Genomic DNA, 23,284 nt, shown 5'->3' with positions numbered 1-23,284 from the left:
GTTCATGGCAATACAGAGAGAATTTTCAGAAGAGGAAGAAAGAGAGAATTTTTCATATATCACACATTATTCACTTACAACTTATTTATACAGAAAGTTTTTGTAACTAACTCTGTTCTAGTAATTAACTTTTACAGAATATTCTGTTACAACTAACTTCGTTATTATCAACTTAGCTTCTAATCACTTCTAGAATTAATACTCCCCCTCAAGCTAGGATGGAAAACATCAAGGACTCCTAGCTTGGAATGAAGAAATTCATGCTCCATAATCGCCAGACCCTTTATAAGCAAATCTGCTAACTGAGATTTAGTCCCTATATACTCTAGCTTGATCAGGCCATCCTTGAGCCTTTCTCTTATAATATGACAATCAATTTCAGTATATTTAGTTCTCTCATAGAAGATTGGATTAGAAGCAATCTGCATAGCTGCCTTGTTATTCACAACACAACTTAACTGGAGTGATAATGTCTATCTTTATGTCTCTAAGCAGTCCAACTAACCAAATGATTTTTGCTACTGCACCTGCCATATTTCTATATTCAGCCTCTGCTGAGCTTCTACTGATCGTATGTTGCTTCTTTGACTTCCATAAAATTAGAGAATCTCCAAGTTGAATCAAATATCCTGTCACAGACCTCCTAGTGTTGGGACAAGCTGCCTAATCTGAATCACAATATGTTGTTAAGCTTGTGATTGGCCCTTTCTTCATTAACACCCCTTGTCCATGAACTCTGAGTGCAGCATCCCAATGTGATCTCTTAGGGTGTTGCATGAATTGACTGAGAACTTGGACTACAAAACATATATCTGGTCTGGTGATTGTCAAATAGATTAGTTTCTCCACTAACTGTTGGTAGTTGTGTATATCAGTGAACTCAGGATCATCATTATTTCCAACTATCGAGTCATACTCTATTGTAGTCAACTTTGCATTCATCTCTATGGGAGTAGAAGCTGGTTTGGCTGCTCTTAATCCTACTATAGAAAGTAACTATAAAGTGTACTTCCTTTGATTGAGTAGAACTCCCTTTTCAGACCTTAATATTTTGATTCCCAAAAAATATTTGAGTTGCCCAAGTCTTTAATCTTGAACTTGTTGTGCAAAGTCTTCCGACTATCATCAATTAGGTGTTGGTTGTTCCCTGTGATTGGTAAGTCATCAACATAGACTAGTACTATAACTATATCACTATCAGATTGTTTAATGAATAGTGAATGATCATGTGAGCTCTATGTGTACTCTGCTTCCAATAAAACAGTAGTAAATTTGACATTCCATTGTCTAGAAGCTTGTTTCAAGCCATATAAAGATTTCAATAGTTTGCATACTCTAGTCTCCCCCTGTTTGTGAAAACCCTGAGGTAAAGACATATATACTTTTTCATGTAAGTCACCTTGTAGGAAAGCATTATTAACATCCATTTGTAGCAGGGGCCATTCCTTGGAGGTTGCAATACTAATGAGAGTCCGTACTGTCACCATTTTTGCAACAGGTGAGAAGGTCTCATGATAGTCTAATCCTTCCTTTTGAGTGTATCCTTTGGCTACCAACCTAACCTTTTACTTGTCTATAGAACCATCAGCTTTATGTTTGATCTTGAACACCCATTTAGAACCAATAGCTTGTTTTCATGGTGGTAAGGCAACTATCTCTCAAGTCTGGTTACTTTCCAAGGCACAAATTGTTAGGTTTTATTTGTCCTAAATTTCTTTCCATAAATAGGTTTTCCTTTTAGGAAATGTTTTGAATTGACTAATCCTTTTCTTGTAGGAAAAGGTTTAGGACTCTATAAATAGAGGAATGTTCCTTCTAACTTAATCAGCATTCACAATGTAGTCTTAAGGGCTTTGAGAGTTTTGGTTAGGGGGAGAATTTATGGGTCACAAGTTTGATACGTTATCACTTGTGTGAACCTCCCATGTATTCCGAGTGAATTGGTTGAGGTTGTTCCCTCTGTATTTTGTACTCTCATATTTATAGTGGATTGCTCATCTCCTTTGTGGACGTAGGTCGATTGACCGAACCACGTTAAATCTTTGTGTCTTTTGGTATATTTCTCGTTGTCTTCTTACTCGTGGTCTTTCGAGGTTTGCTTTGCTAGCTTCCGCGTTTACACCTGCTTATTTTCGATTCTAACACAAATTTCATCAGTCATAGTTGTAATCCATTTATCATTTTGAGATGCTTCTTTGGTGTTTTTTGGTTCACTTTGAGATGAGAATGATCCTAAGTAAGCTTGATAAGACGTGGGTAAATGAGAGTATTGAAAGCAATCAGAGATAGGATATTCACAACTTGCAGATGATTTGGCATTGGTTATGAAATCATTGAGCCAACCAGGAGGCTTCACAGTTCTAGAAGGTCTCGACTTAGACTGATTACTGAGTTGAATGGGCACTATTGTAGGCTGTGAAGTCTCAACTTCATCAGTTGTGGTGGGATCTTCAGTCTTTAAAACATCACTACTTTCAGTATTGTGATCAGACACAGGAGCAATATAGCACTCAGTAGGATGATCAGCAGCATTAGTGAAAGGATGAGATATCAATTCTGGGTGGGCTAGCTTAAACATGCCAAGTTCATTTGAGGAGGTGCTAGCTCAAACATGTCAATTTCATTTGAGGAGGAATTTTTCTGGTAGGGAAAAATATATTCCCTAAAGTGACATCTCTGCTTACGAAAAATACATTATCAAGCATATCATACAATCTATATCCCTTTTTACTTTCAGAATAACTTAGAAAGACAGCCTTTCTAACTCTAGGAGCAAACTTGTCTCCTTTTGGCAACTGAGCAGCATAACATAAGCATCCAAACACTCTTAAATGATCAAGGCTAGGAACTTTCTGCAACAATATCACATAAGGTGATTTTTCCCCAAGCACCTTAGTAGGCAATTTATTAATCAAGTACACAACTGTTCTAACATATTCACCCCAAAAATGAATAGGAAGAGAGCTTTGAAACCTCAAGGCTCTGGCCATCTCCAAGATGTGTCTGTTTTTTCTTTTTACTTAACCATTTTGTTGAGGGGTGTAGGAACAATTACTTTGATGAATAATACCTTGAGAAGCAAGTAAATCATGGACTGAAGAGTTAAAAAAACTCTGTGCCATTATCAGATCTTAAGAATTTTACAGATAAAGCAAACTGATTTTGTATTAAAGCAATAAACTCTTTCAGAACTACAATGACCTCACTTTTAGAATGAATAAGGCATAACCATGTGTATCTACTATAGTCATCCACAATGGTAACAAAATAGTGTTTCTTGTCAAACTTAGGCTTTTTATATGGACCCTAAACATTCACATAGATCAGTTTAAATACTCTAAGAGTCTTACTGTTACTAACAAGAAAATTGTAATCTACATTGCTTTGCTAGAGGACAGACCTCAAATTAATGTTGTGTATTCTTGTCTGAGAGATGTTTTAGTGAATGAATGTGTTGAAGGATTCCACTTGAAGCATGCCCCAATCTCAAATGCCACAATCTTGCTTCTTCATGCACATTTACAGTAGTCATAGCCTGAATAGATGGTTTTATTTGTTTCTCTAGCATGTATAATCCTTCCTTCTCCTTACCAATCCCCAACATCTTGCCATCGTATAGTCCCTGAAAGACACAAAAATCAGGGAAGAAAGAAATGGAATAAAAAAGTTCCCTGGTCAATTTTGAGACTGATAACAAGCTAAATTTGAAGTGTGGCACATATAAGATATTTCTGAGTTCATGATCCTCTAAGATCTGTGTAGTTCCAACTCCTTTGATATAACATGTATTCCCTGTTAGAACCTGTACTCCATCAGTGTTATTCCCTTGCATTTTTCTAACAACAGTTAGCAAATCCTCATTAGGATAGGTGTAATATGATGTGTAGCCCCACTATCAACTATCCACTCACGAACATTATCTATAGTGTGAGTATTACCTGACATATTAGCAGCACAATCTGATGTTCCTGCTCTATCCATCTTGTTTACCAAATCCCGATATTGAGGTGGTGTCATGTGGCTTTCTGTATGCATTCCTCTTTCAGTAAAATCATCAACATTACTTGTTAAATGTGCATTTGGTTTGACATTCGGCTTAAATCCCTCAACTGCTCTGGAATCAGTCTTATAACATTCATCTCCTTTTCTTTTGCTTTGGAAACATGGCGGATAACCAACCAGTCTATAACAATCACTTTTATAGTGACCTTTTAAGCCACAATGATCACACATTGTTCAGGAGGCACAAACTTCTTTGGCCTTGTAGTATATAATTGATTTCTTCCTGCCAGAAGTGTTAAAGGATCTTTGTTCCTATCGGAAACTCCTAATATTCTGTGGCTTTTTTCTTGTGATGCTACTACATATGCCTCATTCACAGTCACCATTGGTTTCCTGGCCAAAATATTACTCCTAATGTTGTTATAACTCTCATTTAATCCCATTAGAAAATGGAGAAGTCTTTGTGATTTTAAGTGATTTACATATGCAGCTGAATCATCACAACTACAACTTGGAGATGGGATCATTACTTCTAATTCAGCCCATAAATCCCTAAGTTTCGAATAGTATGAAGTTACAGAATCAGTACCTTGCTTGAGAGCCTCAATTTCAGACCACAAATGGTAAATTCGAGTGAGATCCGATCTATCAAACCTTTCTTCAAAATCTGCCCAAACTCTTTTTGCATTGAAGCATAGATGATCCTTGGTAATAATTTGCTAGTAACAGTGCTCGCAATCCACGATAATACGATCGCATTACACTTCTTCCGTTGTCCCTCCAATGCTCCTTTGTAAGTTGCCTTATTACATGATCCATCAATGAATCCAAGTTTTCCTTTTCCTCAGGCCATTTTCATGGATCTACTCCACAAGGCATAGTATTTTGGTCCTGTCAACTTGATTGGGACAAATATCACTCCAGGTGCATCTGATGCTTGCAGATATAGTGGATGATTGTGATTCAGGATGTGACTTCATTTGTTACCATTGATGTTGCTTCATCAATCACCATTTATGCCTTTTTAGAAACTTTCTTTACTACTTCTTTTCAGTATCTATTTGTATCTTCTTCTACGCAGATTGATCCTCACGATCTGGGCTCTGATACCATGTTAATTCATATTGATGAATTTGTTCATGGCAGTACAGACAAAATTTTCAGAAGAGGAAGAAGAGAGAATTTTTCATGTATCACACATTATTCACTTACAACTTATTTATACAGAAAGTTTTTGTAACTAACTCTGTTCTAGTAACTAACCTTTACAGAATATTCTGTTACAACTAACTTCATTATTATCAACTTAGCTTCTAATCACTTATAGAATTAATACCATCGTATTATGATTTGAAATTTCAAGCTCATTATGTAAATTTTAGTTAATGTTTTATCTTTTTAAAGAAAATCATCGATGTTAACGAGTATGAATGCATGTCGCATACATTTTTACAAGGGTGGAAGCAAGTAGTTTTAAGCGGTGTGATTCAATATTATTTTTATGTATGTATGAAATATAAAAAAGATTGTCTTCAATAAAATAGTTTAGGTAATATAAGCGAATGTGTTTCAATTATCATGTGATGTCAGTAGTTTAAATCGCTTTCCATATTTTAATTAATTTAAAAAAAAATATTTAGCGTTTATTCAAAAAAATATTGAAACAGTCTGGTTCAAACCTACGTACTACTCATCTAATAAGGTGAAACAAATCCACTAAGACAACTATTTATTGTTTGTATGCATGTTGCGTAAAAATTTATAGGGGCAAAGGCATGTCAATTCAAACAACGTGATTCAATATTATTTTATGTATATATTAAATATTAAAATATAAATGATATCAGTCAACAAAATAGCTCGAAAAAAATATAAGCAGAAGTGTTTCATTTATCATATGATGCTGGTGGCTTAAACCACTCTTTGCACGCTAAGTGACTTTTTAAAAATTAATATTAATTTAGTTTTTTCTGGAAAAAAAACTGAAGCAAAATTAGGTTTAAACCTGTATAGTCATCTAACAAAGTGAAAGTAATTCAACTAAGAGTTGTTCGTTTTTTTAATTTCTACTAATCAAATAAATGAAGTTTAGTTTATAAAGGGTGACTAGTCAAATGGAGACATCATTAACAATTTTATGATCCTATTATAAATGATTTTTTTTTTATAAATATCATCAAATAAATGTATAAGTAGTATATTTAAACGGTGTTTCCAAAATGCAATGTCTATATATATAATGATTTATTCACTTGTTTTTGCATTTTAAAATGTAAATATCGTTTATGATTTGTATTTTTAACGCATATATGAAATGTTTTTATTTTGAAATCACGAAAAAAACATGTTTATTTTAGTAGTTGACCAAATGTATAATCACATAATAAAATTTCATTGTAACTTTGAAATTCCAAACTCACTATATGAATTTCATCTTAAAAAAATAATCGTATTGAAAATCATTTTCATCGTTACATGTCAAATCAAGCGATTTAATTCGATATAAGTTTATATATATATATTAAACACAAATCACTTCAATTATCATGTGATATCGGTGATTTAAACTGCTCAGATCACTTTGATTAACTTTTTAAAATTGATTTATTATTATTCAAAAAAATTATTAAAACATACTAGTTTCAAACCTTACTATTACTCTTTAATTAGCTAGTTTACATACTTGAACTGTACTTTTAAAATACAATGTCATTATAGTTATTGTTTATTTTTTTACTTCTTAAAATATTGATAACATTTATGATAATTTTATACAAATCACTATTCAATGTGTTAAATTTGACCATAACAACTTATAAATTTATAATAATTTTTAGCTAAAGTAAAGTTTCATCCCATAAATTTATTACATCCACCAAATTTACGTACCCTTTGTCAGTCCTCCAACCAGTATATTAAATTATTTTAAAGGATAATTGAGTGGAAATTGTATTTTTTATAATTATAAAGAACCTAATTTTGTCATTTTCTTAAGAACTTATAGTGGATTGGGTCGAACTAATAAGATAACGAGGAAATGGGGAAAAGGGTCCCACTATAGTTGGGGAAATTGAGTGCATAGCCCACTCAAACAGTAAAGCCAACTCATATATTAAAAAAAAAAAAAGTAAAAAATAAATAAAATAAAAAAATATTTAAGTATAGTTTAGTTTGAAGATTACTATATTAAATAAGTTATCTTTGTATTATTATTCATTAATTCTTTAAGTCATCATAATTATTATTTGTTTGTAGAACACCATTCACCTTATTTTGTAGGAAAAGAGCTTGAGGGAACTCAAAAATATCTTTATCATTTTCATTATTTCTTTTAGATAATTTATACATCAACTTCCATAAAAACAACTTCTTATATTATTAATCTTTAATTTCGATAAAATTTATTTCAGAATTAGTAATTAAATAAAAGACAATATGTTAACGAATGACAAAAGTCTCACGTCGGTGGTTAATGAGATAGTTGGAGTCCTTATAAGGCTTAAACAATCATCCTCCCTTTGAGGTTGCTTTTAGAGTGTGAGTTAGACTTAAGACCTAATTTTCACATGGTATCACAGCAGAGTCCGTCTCAGTCGATGTTGGGCCCCCCAAAAAATCAAAATTGTCCATGCATAGACTGCTTTGGACAATTCTCTTCCCTTTAAACTTAATTTTTGAGGTAAAAGTTAAGTGTAAGACCTAATTTTACAAAATAACTTAACAAATATTTTACTTTTTACTTTTACTCGTCCAATGATTTTAAATCTTACAAATCACTTTAAAATATCTACAAGGTTTAAAATAGAAAGCAGACGAGTAAAAATGAACGGAGAGGATATAAAAAAAATAAAAAAGGGAGAGACATGAGAGGATGGAGATGCAGGAGAAGCAATAATGGAAGTGAAAGTATGGAATGGTGGCCCAATAATAAGAGGCGTGAAATGAACTCCACATGTTTGTTTGGGTTAACTTTTAAAAGAATAAAAAAAAGACAAAACTTTTCTATGTTTGTTGGAAGGGTACATTTGTAACTTTACTACCTACATTAGTCCAGACAACTTAACCATAGTTAACTAAGACATAAATAAGAAGAGGCAAGTCTATTTCTTTCGTGTTTAGTATATTTCTATAAAAAAGTATTTTTAACCATAGTTAATTAATATTACACGTACCAATTTTTGTGGACAATTTTGCACGGATATATTTTTGTAAGGACTTTATGGGCCTTTTCTGGAGTCTTTATTGGACAAATTTTTGTTCCTTTTTTCGGCTTATTTTTGAGTTGTCATAATCATTAAAAATAATTTCATAAAATAGTTACTACTATTTAAGAAAATAAAGATATAATTATTCCGTTTTGTTGTTAATATTCGTTGTTGTTCAAACTTCAAAGTAACAAGTATTATTTTTTCGGTATTATATAAATTTCACTTTTTAAAAAAAATTAAATGAGTTTACTATTATACCCTTATTTATTTTTTTAAGTCAAAATTTCAATAAATAAACATAAATTAGTCGGTCAAATTCATATTTTTAAGGCTAATAAACTCTCAAAGGTGAAATAGAGAGAATACGTATATAGATTTTCTGAAATGACAAATATAATATTAATGAATATATATTTTTAGTAAGGACAAAATAGAAATCAAATGAAGTATAATTCTAGCTTCAAAATAAGATAAAAATAAAAAAAACGATCATCATTTTAAAAATTCAAGACTAAAGTCAAAAATTATTTTCAATTACATACTAAATAGCACAATTTTTAAGAGGATACAAAATTAATTTACTTTTATTAAAAAATTATAGCTTAATGAAATATATATTATATTTTGTTATTTTCTTGATTGGCGTAAAAAATAATAATTATTTTGGCCGATCAATTGAATACTTTGATATTCTCTTTAATATATTACGTATCCGATTTATATACTCGTTATTCAATTCACTAAGTGACCATCGAAATATTATTTGAGGTAAAACTACAATTACTTATTATTTGGGTTAAGAAACACGTTTGTAAACTTAAAAAATCATGTTTATAAATCAAGCTTAATATTGTTTAAGAACTTAAAGATGGTCTAAAAATGATGCTGCCGAAATTGTTAAACACAAAAAATTGAAGTATGATACATTCATATTGCAATAACTTAAACGTGTTGTAATAAAAAAATTATTTTGTCAAACTAAAAGTTTTAAACTTTTACAAGTCAATGTTCTTTTTTTTCTATAAATTAATATTTTTTTCTTTTTTATTTCATGGTTTAAATTAAGGTGGAGGGTCAATTAGATTTCAAAAATTCTTTATGTCCCATAAATTTCTATGCACGTACATCTAAATTTTTATTTCAAATGTCATTATCATATTAGCTCAAAGACATTAACAAAAATAAAATTAGGAGAAATTAAGAAATCTTTTTCCCGGGTCTTTAGGGATAATGGAGACAAAAATGGTATTCCTAAAATTTATTAGGAATTATTTTAGTATGGTCTTGAATAACATTTGTAGGTTGATTTTTGAAAAACTATATATTTAATGTTGAATATAGATTCTGATAGTTTAGGTAGGTAAAGAAAATAAATATACAGTAAAAAACAAAATTTATAAAAAAAAAAAAAAGTAATGTAATTTCAATTTATTTTTTATTATCATCTCAAAATTATATATCAAATCATTTTTTGTGCGATGACTTTATTTCATTAGGTATATTATTGTTGTTGGGCTTAATTTCAATAAGCCTAACATCACTGTTCAACATAACATATAACCTATTTTTAATAAGAGTATAATATATATTAGCATTGAAAAATTACTTACCATTTTCTATAAGAATCTATTTCATTGACTTTTTCAGGACACTTATAAGTTGAAATAATTTCTTTAACACTTTTGTAGTGAACAAGTAAAATAAAAGAAATATTTTTAAGCACTTGTTTTATTAGTTAATCTCATGTGCTTATTTTTAGTGGTTAATTATCTTATGCAAACTATTAATTCAAATTAAATGTTATAAATATACTTTGATTTAATTGTACCCTATAGCAAACTATTGTTATTTTCGCCTCTCTCCCTGGTGGATCTCGCTCGCCACTCTCGTTTGTTGGCAGTCTCGCTCACCTCTCACGCTTTTTATACAAACACAAATGTATAAAATGCATTTGTGTTTGTATAAAGCGCCAGGAAATTGTATATATACATATATTTTCGTTTCCCTCTCTCTCCTCTCCCAGATCTCGCTCGCCACTCTCCCAATTGTTGCTCGCCTCTCTCGCTTATACAAACAGAAACGAATTGTATAAATTACGTTTTTGTTTGTATAAAGCGAGAGAAAATTGTATATACACATGTAAATGTATATATCGTCATCCTATACACTTATAATTATACAATACAAATATTTTCCTACCCAGTTTTCTTTTGCTTTTCTCCATTTCTTGTTTTATACATACACAGATTATACAATTGATTTTTTATATACAAATTTTTCTTTTGTATATATATAACGAATTAACAACTGTTTTGTTTGTATGTGTATACCGAATTATACATCTGTTTTTTTTTGTATATGTATAACGAAATATACATATTGATATTTACTATGGATCTCAATTATGTAAACTATAGCTATAAGCTATAACAAGCAAATATGAATTTTATGTTTGTTACATGTGAGAGTTATTAAAAAATAAAGACATTAATATTACTCCTATTTTGAAGAGCAAAAATTAGTGAGGCCCAAAATAAGGACATCTGTGGGCTGTGGCAATGACCCAAACAAGTGTAGCAGTAGCCCAAAGGGATTCGGGTCATCTCTGGCGACGGATTATTTGGGTCCGATTCACCAATTGGCGCCTCAGTTTTCGAAACACTTGCAGTAGCTGCTTCGCCTCTTACATTTTCATCAATCGCCATCATCGTAGCTTGATTCAATTACTGTAGAAGTTATCAAAACCCTAGTATTATGATCCTGAGAACACCACCATTCAAGCGAAAGGCGCAGAGCAATCAACCGGAAGATGGAAGTCCCAGCTCCGGCAATCAGCAGCTTGTCATCTTCGAGGATACACCGTTGCCGGAATCATCTCACCATCACCCAGAATCTTCCGAACAAATGCTCTGCACTTATCAATGCCGCCAAATGGTATTCATTCATTAATCCCCACTCTCTTCATTACAATTCCAGTATTGAATTTGATTTTTTAGTAAATTTAAGGTTTTAAATCAGTGACTGCAGACATATTGAGGCTTATACCTATCTTTCTTCTTATGTGGTAGTGGAAATTGCAACTATTTATGTATATATCTTGAGATGAAGATAGTAGGTGCACCCATTCCCTTGACTGTTACTGTTTTTTCGCTTTGTCCACCTAATGAGATTTTCCCAGACTAAACATTTCTGTGATTTTATTGCTATTGGAGTGCTAATTAATCCATGTTAAAAGAATGGCTTTTCGAACTTGGGTTGATTCCTTAATGAGCTTTATATTCAAACTTTATTCATATGTTGATAGAATTTGCTCTTAGATGTGTATACCAACTCGTAGTTGATTCTTGAGTCAACTTGAGGCTGAGCTTCTTCACAATGAACTAATCACAAGCAAGGTTTTTTTTTATATAAATTAATTAGAACATTGTTTGCTACTTTTCGGTATACTTCTTGCATACAGGTGTTTTATGCCCTCCATTAACACCATCTACTTCATCTTTTTTGATAACACAAATCTACTTACTTCACTAAAGAACAAAATTATAATTACATCTTAAATGGACTCAAATTGAGCTAATCTTGGTTAGCACATTTGGATAGCGTGACAGAAGATGATGGAAGACCTCTGAGCTAAATAATATATTCCTTTAAGTTAGCATTCTTGTGTCTCTTATATTGGCCAATGACCGATCAACGACTCCCTGTCTATTTATTGTACTCAGTTCTTGTGATAGCCTGCACGAGTTTGCTTATATCTATATAAAACAAATTCTGTTATCAGGTGAAGTCAGAGTTTTTTGATGCCTTAAGCAGTGCAGAAAAGCAAGCTCGTGATAACCAATCCAAACTTGAAGCACTAAACAATGATTATCTTAAAGCTGGTGAGTCATAAATATCCAATTCTGTGAAGTATGATAGACTGGTTACATGATTTTGTTTCTCCTTGTCCTTTCAACAAACTTTTTTAGAAGTTTACCTTCTACTGCTCAATTTAATGCACTTTTACACCAGAGAATGAAGATTCTTTGATAGAGACATCTATAGAGCACACTACAATTGTTCCTTGGCTAAACTAATCTTGTTTGCACGGTTCAATTGCTCCCCTGATTTCAATTGTTAAAAGGCTGTCTTCTTTATTTCAAAATTTATATGTGAGAACTGGCAACTTCACTGAAGCAACTTTCCAACATACACACATGTGTTTACATAAATGGATACAGGCATACATATATAGATACACACAAACATACATCCATTCATACACATATTGGAGTGAATTGATATTATTTTACTTCATATCTTTTGTCTCCTAAATCATGTGTTGACTCCTTTGTAGCAACTGTCATGCCTTTTATTATTCTTTTGTTAATTTCCTTTGTATTTTTTTTCTTTCTGTTCACCACTGACCCTTTACTCCACTGGAGGGATAATGATTATTTGGTTTGTAATTCATCTTTTCTGTAAAGTATACTCCAATACTTATTGATTAATTTGCATTATGACATGAATTACACGTGCAGATGCTGAAAGGAAGAAATTTCGTGATCAATTTCTCAATGCAGAGCAAGAACTAGCTGCTGCTAAAGGGCGTGAAGAGGCTCTGCAGGACCAGCTAATGAAGGAGGTCAACGTTTCTCAAGAACGGCTCAGAAAACAGTTGCAGTTGTACAATGAACTTGAGGTGCTAAATGTTAATTGTCATTTCTCATTATATTTATGTCACATTCTTGAGAAGAATTAATGGGTTCTCTTTGGCTCACGGCATGTTTTTAAGCTGCTGTATGAGTTCATCATCAATAATTTGGTCTAATCTGTAAATTGAACTTAACTTTAAGGCAATTTGATTTGGTAAGTGTGATAATTTATGCCTAGGAAGAGACTACACTCTCTTTTTGACAAGGAATTCTTAGACACACAGATGGAAGAGATCAAATGGGAATAAGAAGCAATCTTGCTTTCCTTTTCGATCATTTTGATAGAGGGGGATGACGTAAGTGGACAAAACAAATTAGCATTTCTCATTGAACAAATACAAGAAAAAAATCATATTGAAAACACTCCTAACCCAACCCCTTCCCTTTGAATAGCCCGTGTATAAGTGATCTGGAGAGGAAAACCCACTTGTGGGACTATATTGGGTATGTTGTTGTTGAGGACAATAAGCAGTTTCCACTTATAAATCACTTTGAATATATATCAAATGAGATCCTTCTTAGATTCTACATCTTGAAACCAAGCCAATTTTGGCACTTTGTGCTCCAAAACAACTGGAGTCATCGCATTTACCCTACAAAAGTCTTGGAACCAATCAAGACTGAACATGGACTCTGTAAGAAGCGAGCCAGACACTATCTTAATCTGATTAGACTGCATCTCAAACTTTATTACATTTTTTTTTTCTTTCCAACTGAAACAAAAAGTAGCAGGGACCATAATTTTCAAGTTATAATGATAATGACACTGATTTGTGACTAATAATGTGTACATCTATCTCCTGATAAAAGAAACTGTGTACATCTATCTCATTCGTTGAGGTGTGGTGACTTGGTCCTCAATGCTCAGCACAAGTCATGCTTTGGTCGTAATATTGGAGTAGTTTTCTGTTATTTCTTTCTTTAAGTAACAATTTATAGCAACATGTATACATCAGAGTGTAAATGCATAGGAGGAGATTTACCATTTAACTGCTGAATGAATGGTTGGGGACATACCTCCAGTTATTCATGTTTCTATTGGAGGCTTTCTTTGCTAGCATTTATCAATTCTTGAGGTCTCCTTCGTGCCATCTATGATATAATTTGTCTCCCATCTCATTGTCTTCTAGGTGAAGTTCCAAAACGAGATGAATCTTCGTAAAAAAGTTGAGACGTCAGCTGCTGCAGCAGAAGAAAAAGCAAGTCTTTTAGAGAGAAAGCTTAGTAGTGTGTCGGAAAGTATAGAAAGAGAGAAAAGTCGTTTGCAGAATGATCTTGAGCAGCTCAAAAGTGAATCCAAGTTTTCTATCACAAAAATAAGTAACAATGTGAGAATTTGTTCTGTGAATGCTCTGTGTGAGGTGCAAGGAAATGTTATATCCAACATCTAATATGCTTTCATGCAGCTTGAAAGAATGGAATTCAGAGCTACCAATGCAGAGGAAGAGTCAGTGCTGCTGAAGGAGCAGCTGGAAGAACTAAGGAAGAGACTTGATGAGGTCAATGCATCTTCTATCTTAGAATTACTGCTTTGTTGTCTTAAACATCACTCATGAGTCCGCACAAGCATATGTTGGAGCAAGGAGAGTGGAGGCTTATCTATTCTTTTTCAAATTTTAGATTCTTTTGATGAAGTTATTTTTTGACATTTAAATATTTAGTTGCATAAGTTGTTGAATGTAATCAAATGAGATCCTCTATGGTGGTCTTGCATGTTTTCTTCTGTCTATTTTCTTTTTGTCATTTGCATCATTTTCTGTCTGTTAGTTCATCATTTTGGCAATGTTGAATTCTAATGAACTTACAATTATCTTTTGTCTTTTCCCAGTGCATGCAGCAGAAAACTGAAGCAGAGAAGAAACTGTCAAGTTTCACATTTCAAGAAGGTTGTTCTAGTGACAGCAACATTTTGGTGAAGCATTTGCAGGAGGAACTTAGAAGCTATGTAAGTTACATCATCATTTGTGATAGTCTAAGGTGCAATTAAATGCTTTTTGTTAGTTCTTACTAGCACTTACAGTCAGTGTTGTGAATGGCGAGCGCCTCATCGCCAAAGGCGAGAGACGAGGCGAGGCGAGCCCTTCTCGCCATTCCACACTGAGGCGAGGTGACATACAAAAGGCGACCCATGGCGAGCTAGTGGCGACAATAATGGCGGCGCCTTTTTGATTTAATTTTTTAAAAAAGATTTGACTTTATAATATTAGTCAAAATTAGGTTTTTTTTTCTATTTTCAAAATTTGCTGCTGCGACTCCTCTTCCCCTCGCGATCTCTTCTCCCCGACTCCTCTTCGCCTCGCCAGTCGCGTCTCTTCGAGACTTCGAGTTGCTGCTGCACTGAGGACCTGAGGTATACCTCTTTTTTGCTGCTCCTCGACTCCTCTTCCCCGTGCAATCTTTTCTGTTCTTCTTCTTCAATTCTTCTTGAGTTTTCTTCTTCTTCAGTTGCTCTGTTTTTTTTCCCTTAATCACTGCTGAATCAGCATAAGTAACAAGGGAAAAATGTTTAGTGTGCTGACTGCTCTATGTTTTTTTCCTCTGTTCTCTTATGAGTTTTTGAATTGAAATATTTTGCTAATATATGTTATTGCTATTGAGATTTTGGATATTTATATATGCAATTAAATATATTTAATTTTTGGTATTAACTAGCGCCTTTTTCAAAAAGGCGAGCGGCTCGCCGCGTGGGGAGGCAGGCCCTTGTCGCCTTTTGTCGCCTCTCGCCGTCCAAAACACTGCTTACAGTAGTGAGAAATTTGCGTTGTCTGTGCCATGACTGAGATAATCAGTTTCGAGCTTACTGTACGATGATTGGGAAAATAACTTTATGAACAGAGTAATTCCACGATAAGCTGTGTATATCCTGCTAGTTTCTGGATTAGCTTCTAAACTATTGGAAGCTTTTTCCTTTTAGCTTTGATGAGATTGTTATAAAGGAGGTGAAAGATTGATCTTTTTGTTGAAGTTATTTTGCTCTACTAAATTTTAGTTATGCTGGATCAGTAACTAACTGGCATGATTATTCCACCGGTTTTCAGATCGTTTCTTTTCAGTGCCACATTTTACTATAAAGAATTTTAACTTTGGTTTATTTCTCAAAAAAAGAAAAGGTTAATACACAAATAAAACTCTGAACTATCAATGTTTTGCAAGATTGATGCTTAAACTATAGGGTGTACTGTTTACCCATGAACTATAACATATACTATCTAAACACTCTCATTAGTGCCAAGTGGTATGGAGAATGACTTCACTCTCTTTGTAATGTGTGGTGGCCAGAAGTTAAGTCGCATCCATGTGACAATTTACATTCAATTTTTTTTTGACAACAATTTACATTCAATTTTTTTAAAATTAGTTAATCTTATATTTTATTTGTTATTTTTGCCTTCTTCTTTCTTATTTATTCTTTATGTTCTTCTAATCTCTACATATTTTGCTAATAACAACAAACTAGTTGAAACTCATCACTTAAATATTATAAAAAAATAAAAAACAAAAACAAAAACAAAAACAAAATTTAACTTTGGTTAGCAAATGTTTGATTGATCTATCTTGATTTCTCACCAGGAGGCTGAAGTGCGTGAAGCAAGAAAGCTGAAATCGTCTCATGAAAACATTGAGTTATTGAAGGTAACGATACTTGAGGAAAAAAGCCGGAGAGAGAGGGCAGAGTCGGAGCTACTAAAACTAGCAGTGCTTCAAGGAGATATGGAGAAGTTAGAGGATGAACTAAATGCTTGGAAATCAATAGTTAAAGACATTCCTGGTGCATCATCTGCTGCTGATGTGCCTCCCAAATTTGCAGCTCTGCAGAGGTAAGCTGTTGATTTTCAGTTTTTCCTTCATTTTGGTGCTTACTAAATTTTTTCTTGTCCTGAAGCAAGTATTTTCACTGAAGAACTCTGTTTCTAACTTCATGCTCCTAATTGGAGCTTAATAGTCCATTAGGAGTTTCTTTTGTTGATTTAATGATTGACTTAATGTGGGAAGCTTTCTAAACTTCCTCTGAATTGCTTAATACTAAATCATTGTTGTTTTCGCTTGAGTAGTATGATGTGCACTGTCCTACAAATTGACACCAATCAACCTAGATTTAGTAGAAACATTCATAGATGTAAATATATGAAGTGAACCTGTATATTCCGTGCATGTTTAGTTAATAAAATGATGCACATCTTTCATACCTTAAAAAGATAAATTCAGATTCTTGATTTCCTACAGTTATCATTGGTCTTTTATACAGTAGCTAGTATTGAGAGATATAACTGCTTTATGTGAAACTTGACTTATTGTAAAAAGGAACTTGGAGAAAGGATGAAAATATTTCTATCCTCTTTCTCTAGATGAGTTGGGTGGAAATTGCATGATTTTCTTGCTTTGCTTCCATCGCCAACCAATTGGTATTCAAGAGTTTTTGTTTCCTCTTCTGGGAACCAGAGAAGTGCTTGATAGCATGACGAAGGTGGGTGAGATCCAGGCTCGACTTAAACAAATGGAGGTGGCTCTCGACGCTGCTGATCTTGAGAAAAAGGAAGCAGAGAATGAGGCTGTACTTGCAAAGGAGAAAGCGGAGTCTTCAAAATCAGAAATCAAGAGGATTGAGTTGAAGGTTAGCATATTTTGCATCTGCTGCTTCAGAAATTAGTTACTGTAAAATTGCTTTTTCTCTTCCTTGTTGTCTCTGTTTCTTCTTGATTCCTAGCTTGGGAAGTACGCCATAAAAAATGGATTTGAGTTCCAGGTAAGTAGGTTTTTATAGACCGAGTTCTTATTAATCTTTGTGTTGATATTACTCTTCCCAAACAGTGGAATGCAAATATATGGTTACCTTTTTTCTGGTAATCATATGCCTCTTGTTGACCCTTTTCCTGTCCTCGTTGTTCTTTTTAACTTGTTATGTATTTGATCTCAAATTTCTTTGTAGCTTGCTTCTGTTATGGAGGAAACGGACCGTTTAAAAAATGTCATTGAGGACTTAAGGAAGCAGAAGAGTGTCGAAAGTGGACATGAAGTGGTCAGTGGAGCTATTCTTCAGGTTATAATCCTTGCCCTTTTTTCCTATTGACAAACTACCTTATGATTTGTGCTTTATCCAATTGTGGTAGTTATATCCTGACTACAGGAGCTTGAAGCATTTCTTGCCAAGAAAGAGAACTGTATAAAGGAACTGGAGAGCTATTTATCTGAACAAAAAGAAGTTAATATTCGCCAGCTCAATGAAATAAAGTTTCTCAATGAGAAACTAAATAGTGAAGCTAGAAGAATAAAATCATTGGAGAGGGAGGGTGATGGCTTACGTTCTCAGATAGCTCTCTTGGAGTCCAAGGTTACTTCTGGGCTACGTACTTTTTACTGTTGTATTTTTTATGTTTCTTAAAATATATGTTTCAGACAAGTGATAAATCTCTGGCAGGAAATGCTAATGGGATGCTGTTCATCCATGACACATAAGAATTTCATGTTCTAGATATTTGTTAAAGACCTTTAGAGATACTGGTACATGCATTTGGTGGTTATGCAGCTTATGACTTCTCAGTATACTTGAGCGAGTAGAATATGATCTTTTTTTTTGCTATAATTTGGAATTGCATTTTTTGTTTTTCCTTCTGTTTTATATCCATCTTGTCATATTCTAAATCCCATTAATGATGCTGATATTATATGCTTTGTTTTGCCTCTTTCGTGAAAAATGGAGTGGCATTTCTCCTATGTTTCATTGATATGCTTTATAGGTCTACTTGACTGCTAGGTGAACCTTTTGCCTGATGAAATACATAATACATGTCGATGCGAAAACTGCTTTTGAGTACCATGCTTACTTGTATGCATTTGCATTCATTGTTATCTACCTAATGAAATTCTAACGTCAGTGAGGATGCTATCTGCTGCAGAAAATACTTTCTTTTCTAATTTTTTTTGCGAATGTATTCTTTTTTTACTTCTTATGCCGTTATGGAATGCACATGTGTATATCTCTTACTAGAATGAAACATTATTGGTGCTTCAGATCATTGTTCCAATGAGAGTGTATAATTTTAATGTTGTAAGTCTGAAACCCCATTTTAGTATCCTTAGGTTACTTTTGGTCCCCTTGCAGTTAGGTCATGGGGACTATTCATCTGCTAATACTAAAGTCTTGCGAATGGTCAACACCCTGGGAGTTGAAAATGAGGCAAAACAAACAATAGAGGCTCTTCAGAATGAGTTGCAGAAGACAAAAGAACAGTTACTGGCTGTTCAAGAGTTAAAAGGGCAGTCAGGTGCACATAACTTCAATTTTAAGTACATGTATGCCTGTGATTTGTTGTCATTCAGTGCCTTTCCTATTATTAAACAGACTGCAATTGAGTTATGTTACAACTATTCTAGTCTTGTGCTCCCTGGCTGTCATTTTGGTTGAAGCTCTGGTCTGTTATTCAACATTGTTATAAAGATTTATAATTCTCATACAAAACATTATCGAGACAGGCAAAAGATATGTGAAAACTGCATAATACTGGAAATAATCTCTTCTTGATTAAGAAATTCTTCAAACAGTTTGGAGTGGGTTTTCCTTCTAAAAGATTCATCTATTATTTTGTACTATGGAACTCTAAAATGATATTAAATCATATTTCTCTTTGGCTGGTCTAAGCTGGTTGACTCCTAAAACCCTTGGTACAATTTTGTTTCTTACTTTTCAACAAGTAGAGATAAAATATATCTTCAGTTTTGTTAGTGACCTTTAGGACTTCCAAGGCTGAACAATATTTACAAGATGAATTTTGTAAAAATATAGATCTTAAGATGAATTTGCAGTATGTAAGATTAGAAATCATCACCGGCGAAAGAAAATATAAGTAGTGCTCTAAAAGAGCAAAAAATGAGAGAATGTTGTCTGAGATGGTTTGGCTATCTCTCCAAATGCAGTGATCAGTAGGTATCACAAATAGACCTGGACTTACATGGGGAGTTGTCTCAAGACATAGTATTTCCAAATCCATGTGGAGTTAGTTGAGAACAAAATTGGATGGAAGCAAAAGATCCAATTAGTATGTACAAGATAGTTATGAACTTGTGATTAAGGAATAATTGTGCTAGTGTGCTAACATTTTATCGGAGTTCGTAAGAAGTTATTTTTGTTTGCTTACTGAGTTAGTATTTCTGGGAAAATTTAGAGACCTCTAGTAATAGAGGACCCTATTTGTCCCAAAAGATAAATTGTCTGGTCCTTTATTTAAAAGAAAGATAAATCAAGTGAAATGGATATTGAAGACATTTATCGCAGACCAAGTAGTTCGTGATTGAGTGGTAGAGGTCATTTCAGAAAAAGATAGATACATAGGAATGTACATGCCATCGTTGCAGTGTGTGAATGACATCCAATAATCTTTGTAAGTTAAATTTTTTTGAGTATTCCTGAAATACAAAAGATACATGTAGGATTGGAAAAGAGGAAAAAGAAAAGAAGAAGACAAAATATAATCTTTCCATCTTTGGATAACAAAAGATTTACTTCTTTCTTCAACATGATTTTATGTGATCCCTAAGAATTGTTATTGGATGTTTTCAAATAGCATCACCAGTTGAGTTATATACACTGAAGCATTGGTAGGAAGAAATATAACGGGGAAGATCTTACACAGCAGGCCTTTTGTTCTATAGGAAGTTAGTGAACCTGTTTCTAGGTTACTTCCAGTAGGATTTAGTACTTGATATCTAAAGAAGTTTACACCCTGATGATAAATAATAAATCTAAAGTTTACAATTTACATGATAGCTTATATTCAGAAACTATAATGATGAATTGCAACTAGGGACTACAGTTCCAAAAATTGCAACTAGGGGCTATACTTTTTTTTAAATAACATAAATCCTCGAAGATCAGTGGGCACTGTTCGGATCTCGGTGGGTAAATGGGCCTTCCCCTTTATCCTTCTCCACTTGAACACTAGGCTTTTGCTTAGAAAAGGGTTCAAACCCGTGATGGGAGACTAACCCACACATCACACATTTCGATGTTTCCCCTAGACCAAAACTCTGGGGGTAACTAGGAGCTATATCTTTTATGATTTTTGAGAATGTAGGGACTGTATTTATTTTTTATCCTAATATCCTGTCTAGTCTGGGAAAATTTTGTGCAGACAACGTTATTAGTTTTATGAAGCACAATGGTTTTAGTGGGTTCATATATGCAGCTCCAACTCTTTTTGGATTTAGGTATGAATCACTCGATATGGATGGTTCTTCTTGATCATAATCATCCTTTTTACTAGTTTGGAATAGTAAAAGGGGAGTTATTTCGATAAAGAAGTATAAGCTATTTATCACCCATAACTTCTAGATGTCAAAAGAAGTATGTAACTCTCTGGTTAATGCTCTGCTCATTGGAGCTGTTAAACAGTATTAAGTATTAATGTGAATTTGTTTTCTTCCTCTTTTCGTTCCTCCATTACCTTACTGCTTTCTCTGGTCTATTTACTGTGAGATTTCAAGTGCCCTTTGTTAGTTTCTATTATCCAATGCTTAATGCATTTTAAGTGTCAATTTGGACATATAAGTTTTTAGAGACCTTTTTGTCACCTTTTATAATTTCTTATTCATTACCTCTCAATTATGCAGCTGATGCGGGTACACTGGTTGATTCTTATATATCTGGAAAGATTATGCAGTTGAAAGAGCAAATAGCAACATTAGAAAAGCGTGAGGAGAGGTAAATATTTCAGGATTTCACTGCATTTGTATTGTCGATGATTTGTTGTTCTTGTCGGAAACTAAGTTTAATCATTCTTCAGGTACAAGACAGTTTTTGCTGATAGGATCTCTGTTTTCAGAAGGGCATGCTGTGAACTTTTTGGGTATAAGGTATTACATGCCTCCTGGGATATGACTATATTTTGAACTAATATATTTTGCCACTAGAAAATATTGTCCGGAGTCTAGTCGGAATCTCAACCAATGTGTTATAGTTCCACTAGTTCGAACTTAAGTTTGGGGGTTGTGCATGGAGTTGGGGTGGTTGTATCTTGTTGGAATTTCTTCAGTAGCATCTTTCATTAAGTGCACGGTGAATCTTCCTCGATAATTTTTTCTACTTTATTGCTTGTGGGTTCTTTTTTATGGACCAGTAAGAGGTGTAGTTTGAGTTAAATGTCAAAATTACCGAGGTGTAGTTTGAGTTATGTATTGCAGAAGCTTCTAGCTAAAGATAGCACCATTATTACCGTTTCAGCACTTTTTGGTCAACCTAACAGTAATCGGAATAATGTTGTCAGATTGTGATGGATGATCACCAGCGTCCAGATGGAATAGCAGTTACACGGTTTATACTTCAATCAATTTATGCTCAAAGTGATGAAGAAAAGCTTGAATTTGAATATGAATCAGGGAACACAAACATTTTGGTAAGATATCTCATATTTTTATTTTGTGGGCTTGAGGATGGTTGAAGCATTTTTGACAAACTTGTTACCATCAATTTCAACATTCATGCAATGCCTTTGTGCTGTAGTTCAGCACATTGCGAGCACAGTATGTAAACATTATACTTTTGAATAAGCATGATAACAAACTTCACTTCTTTTTGATCTTTCAGACGAACAAGTACACCTCTCAACCTGAGATATCCCAACAGGTATTTAACAACAAATTTCTAGAAAAGCCTATGTGCAAAGCTAACTTTTTATCGTCATTGTCATTATTCCAGTTTGCTACAATTGTGATCGATTAATCTTTCTTGTTTATCCATCGTCAGCTTTCATGTTTGAGCAGTTTGTGTTTTCTAGCTTTTATCATTATTAGCGACATAGAAATGGGTAACGTCGAGGTAATTCAACCTTCTGAAGTGTTGGGGTATTCTGTTGTTTGCAGGTTGAAATATTCATTCGAAGGATGAACTCAATACCTGCTTTTACAGCCAATTTAACTGTAGAATCTTTCAACAAGAGAACATTGTCTTGAAGAAACAACACACAACGATTTCTTCATTCCCTTTCTCTTGTTGGCAATTGTAATTTAGACTGTTCCTTCTTTCTGATTTGTTGGGAATTATCAATGTTCTGTAACTAAAGTTTAAACCGTATAAGTGCATATTCATGTCTTTTTTTTTCTTTTGGCATTTTTATCTAGGTGAAAGTATACCGTGGAATTTATTATTTAAACATCAGAGGTGTGTGCGGTAGGGAATGATTTTCCGTTTTTCCAAAAGAAATATCTGAAAATGACTTTCTTAGTGAAAGTAGAGAAAAGAAGTTACTCAAGTAACATTTTACATTGATTGTATTCCTCCACGCCCTGTCTTCACCCTACTCTCATAGCTCCCAATCTCCAATAATATTTTCTTACGGTACTTGTCTAGATTATATGTTTACGTACTTCAACACAAGAAAATAAACAAGA

The 23,284-nt window shown here is 33.4% G+C and overlaps 1 protein-coding gene across 1 annotated transcript; it reads left to right on the top strand.

The window, feature by feature from the left end:
• The first annotated feature begins 10,852 nt into the window (after positions 1-10,852).
• On the top strand, positions 10,853-23,040 carry LOC107006928 (mitotic spindle checkpoint protein MAD1). The gene is made up of 16 exons (XM_015205456.2): positions 10,853-11,144; positions 11,992-12,091; positions 12,731-12,891; positions 14,035-14,232; positions 14,311-14,403; positions 14,733-14,849; positions 16,475-16,722; positions 17,345-17,516; positions 17,832-17,942; positions 18,030-18,233; positions 19,005-19,167; positions 21,509-21,599; positions 21,682-21,751; positions 22,162-22,290; positions 22,482-22,520; positions 22,757-23,040. Exons 1-16 carry the CDS (start codon positions 10,965-10,967, stop codon positions 22,844-22,846), a joined length of 2,166 nt encoding a protein of 721 aa, XP_015060942.1. The 5' UTR covers positions 10,853-10,964; the 3' UTR covers positions 22,847-23,040.
• Positions 23,041-23,284: the final 244 nt, after the last annotated feature.

This window comes from Solanum pennellii, chromosome 1, assembly GCF_001406875.1.
Source record: "Solanum pennellii chromosome 1, SPENNV200".
Lineage (NCBI taxonomy): Eukaryota > Viridiplantae > Streptophyta > Magnoliopsida > Solanales > Solanaceae > Solanum > Solanum pennellii.
This window is presented reverse-complemented; position numbering and strand designations above follow the sequence as displayed.

Coding starts and splice junctions, on each gene's coding strand:
- LOC107006928 (XM_015205456.2), top strand. CDS start 10,965: ATGATCCTGAGAACACCACCATTCAAGCGAAAGGCGCAGAGCAATCAA. Junction 17,943..18,029: donor TCAGTGGAGCTATTCTTCAG/GTTATAATCCTT, acceptor TCCTGACTACAG/GAGCTTGAAGCATTTCTTGC. Junction 22,291..22,481: donor CAGGGAACACAAACATTTTG/GTAAGATATCTC, acceptor TTGATCTTTCAG/ACGAACAAGTACACCTCTCA.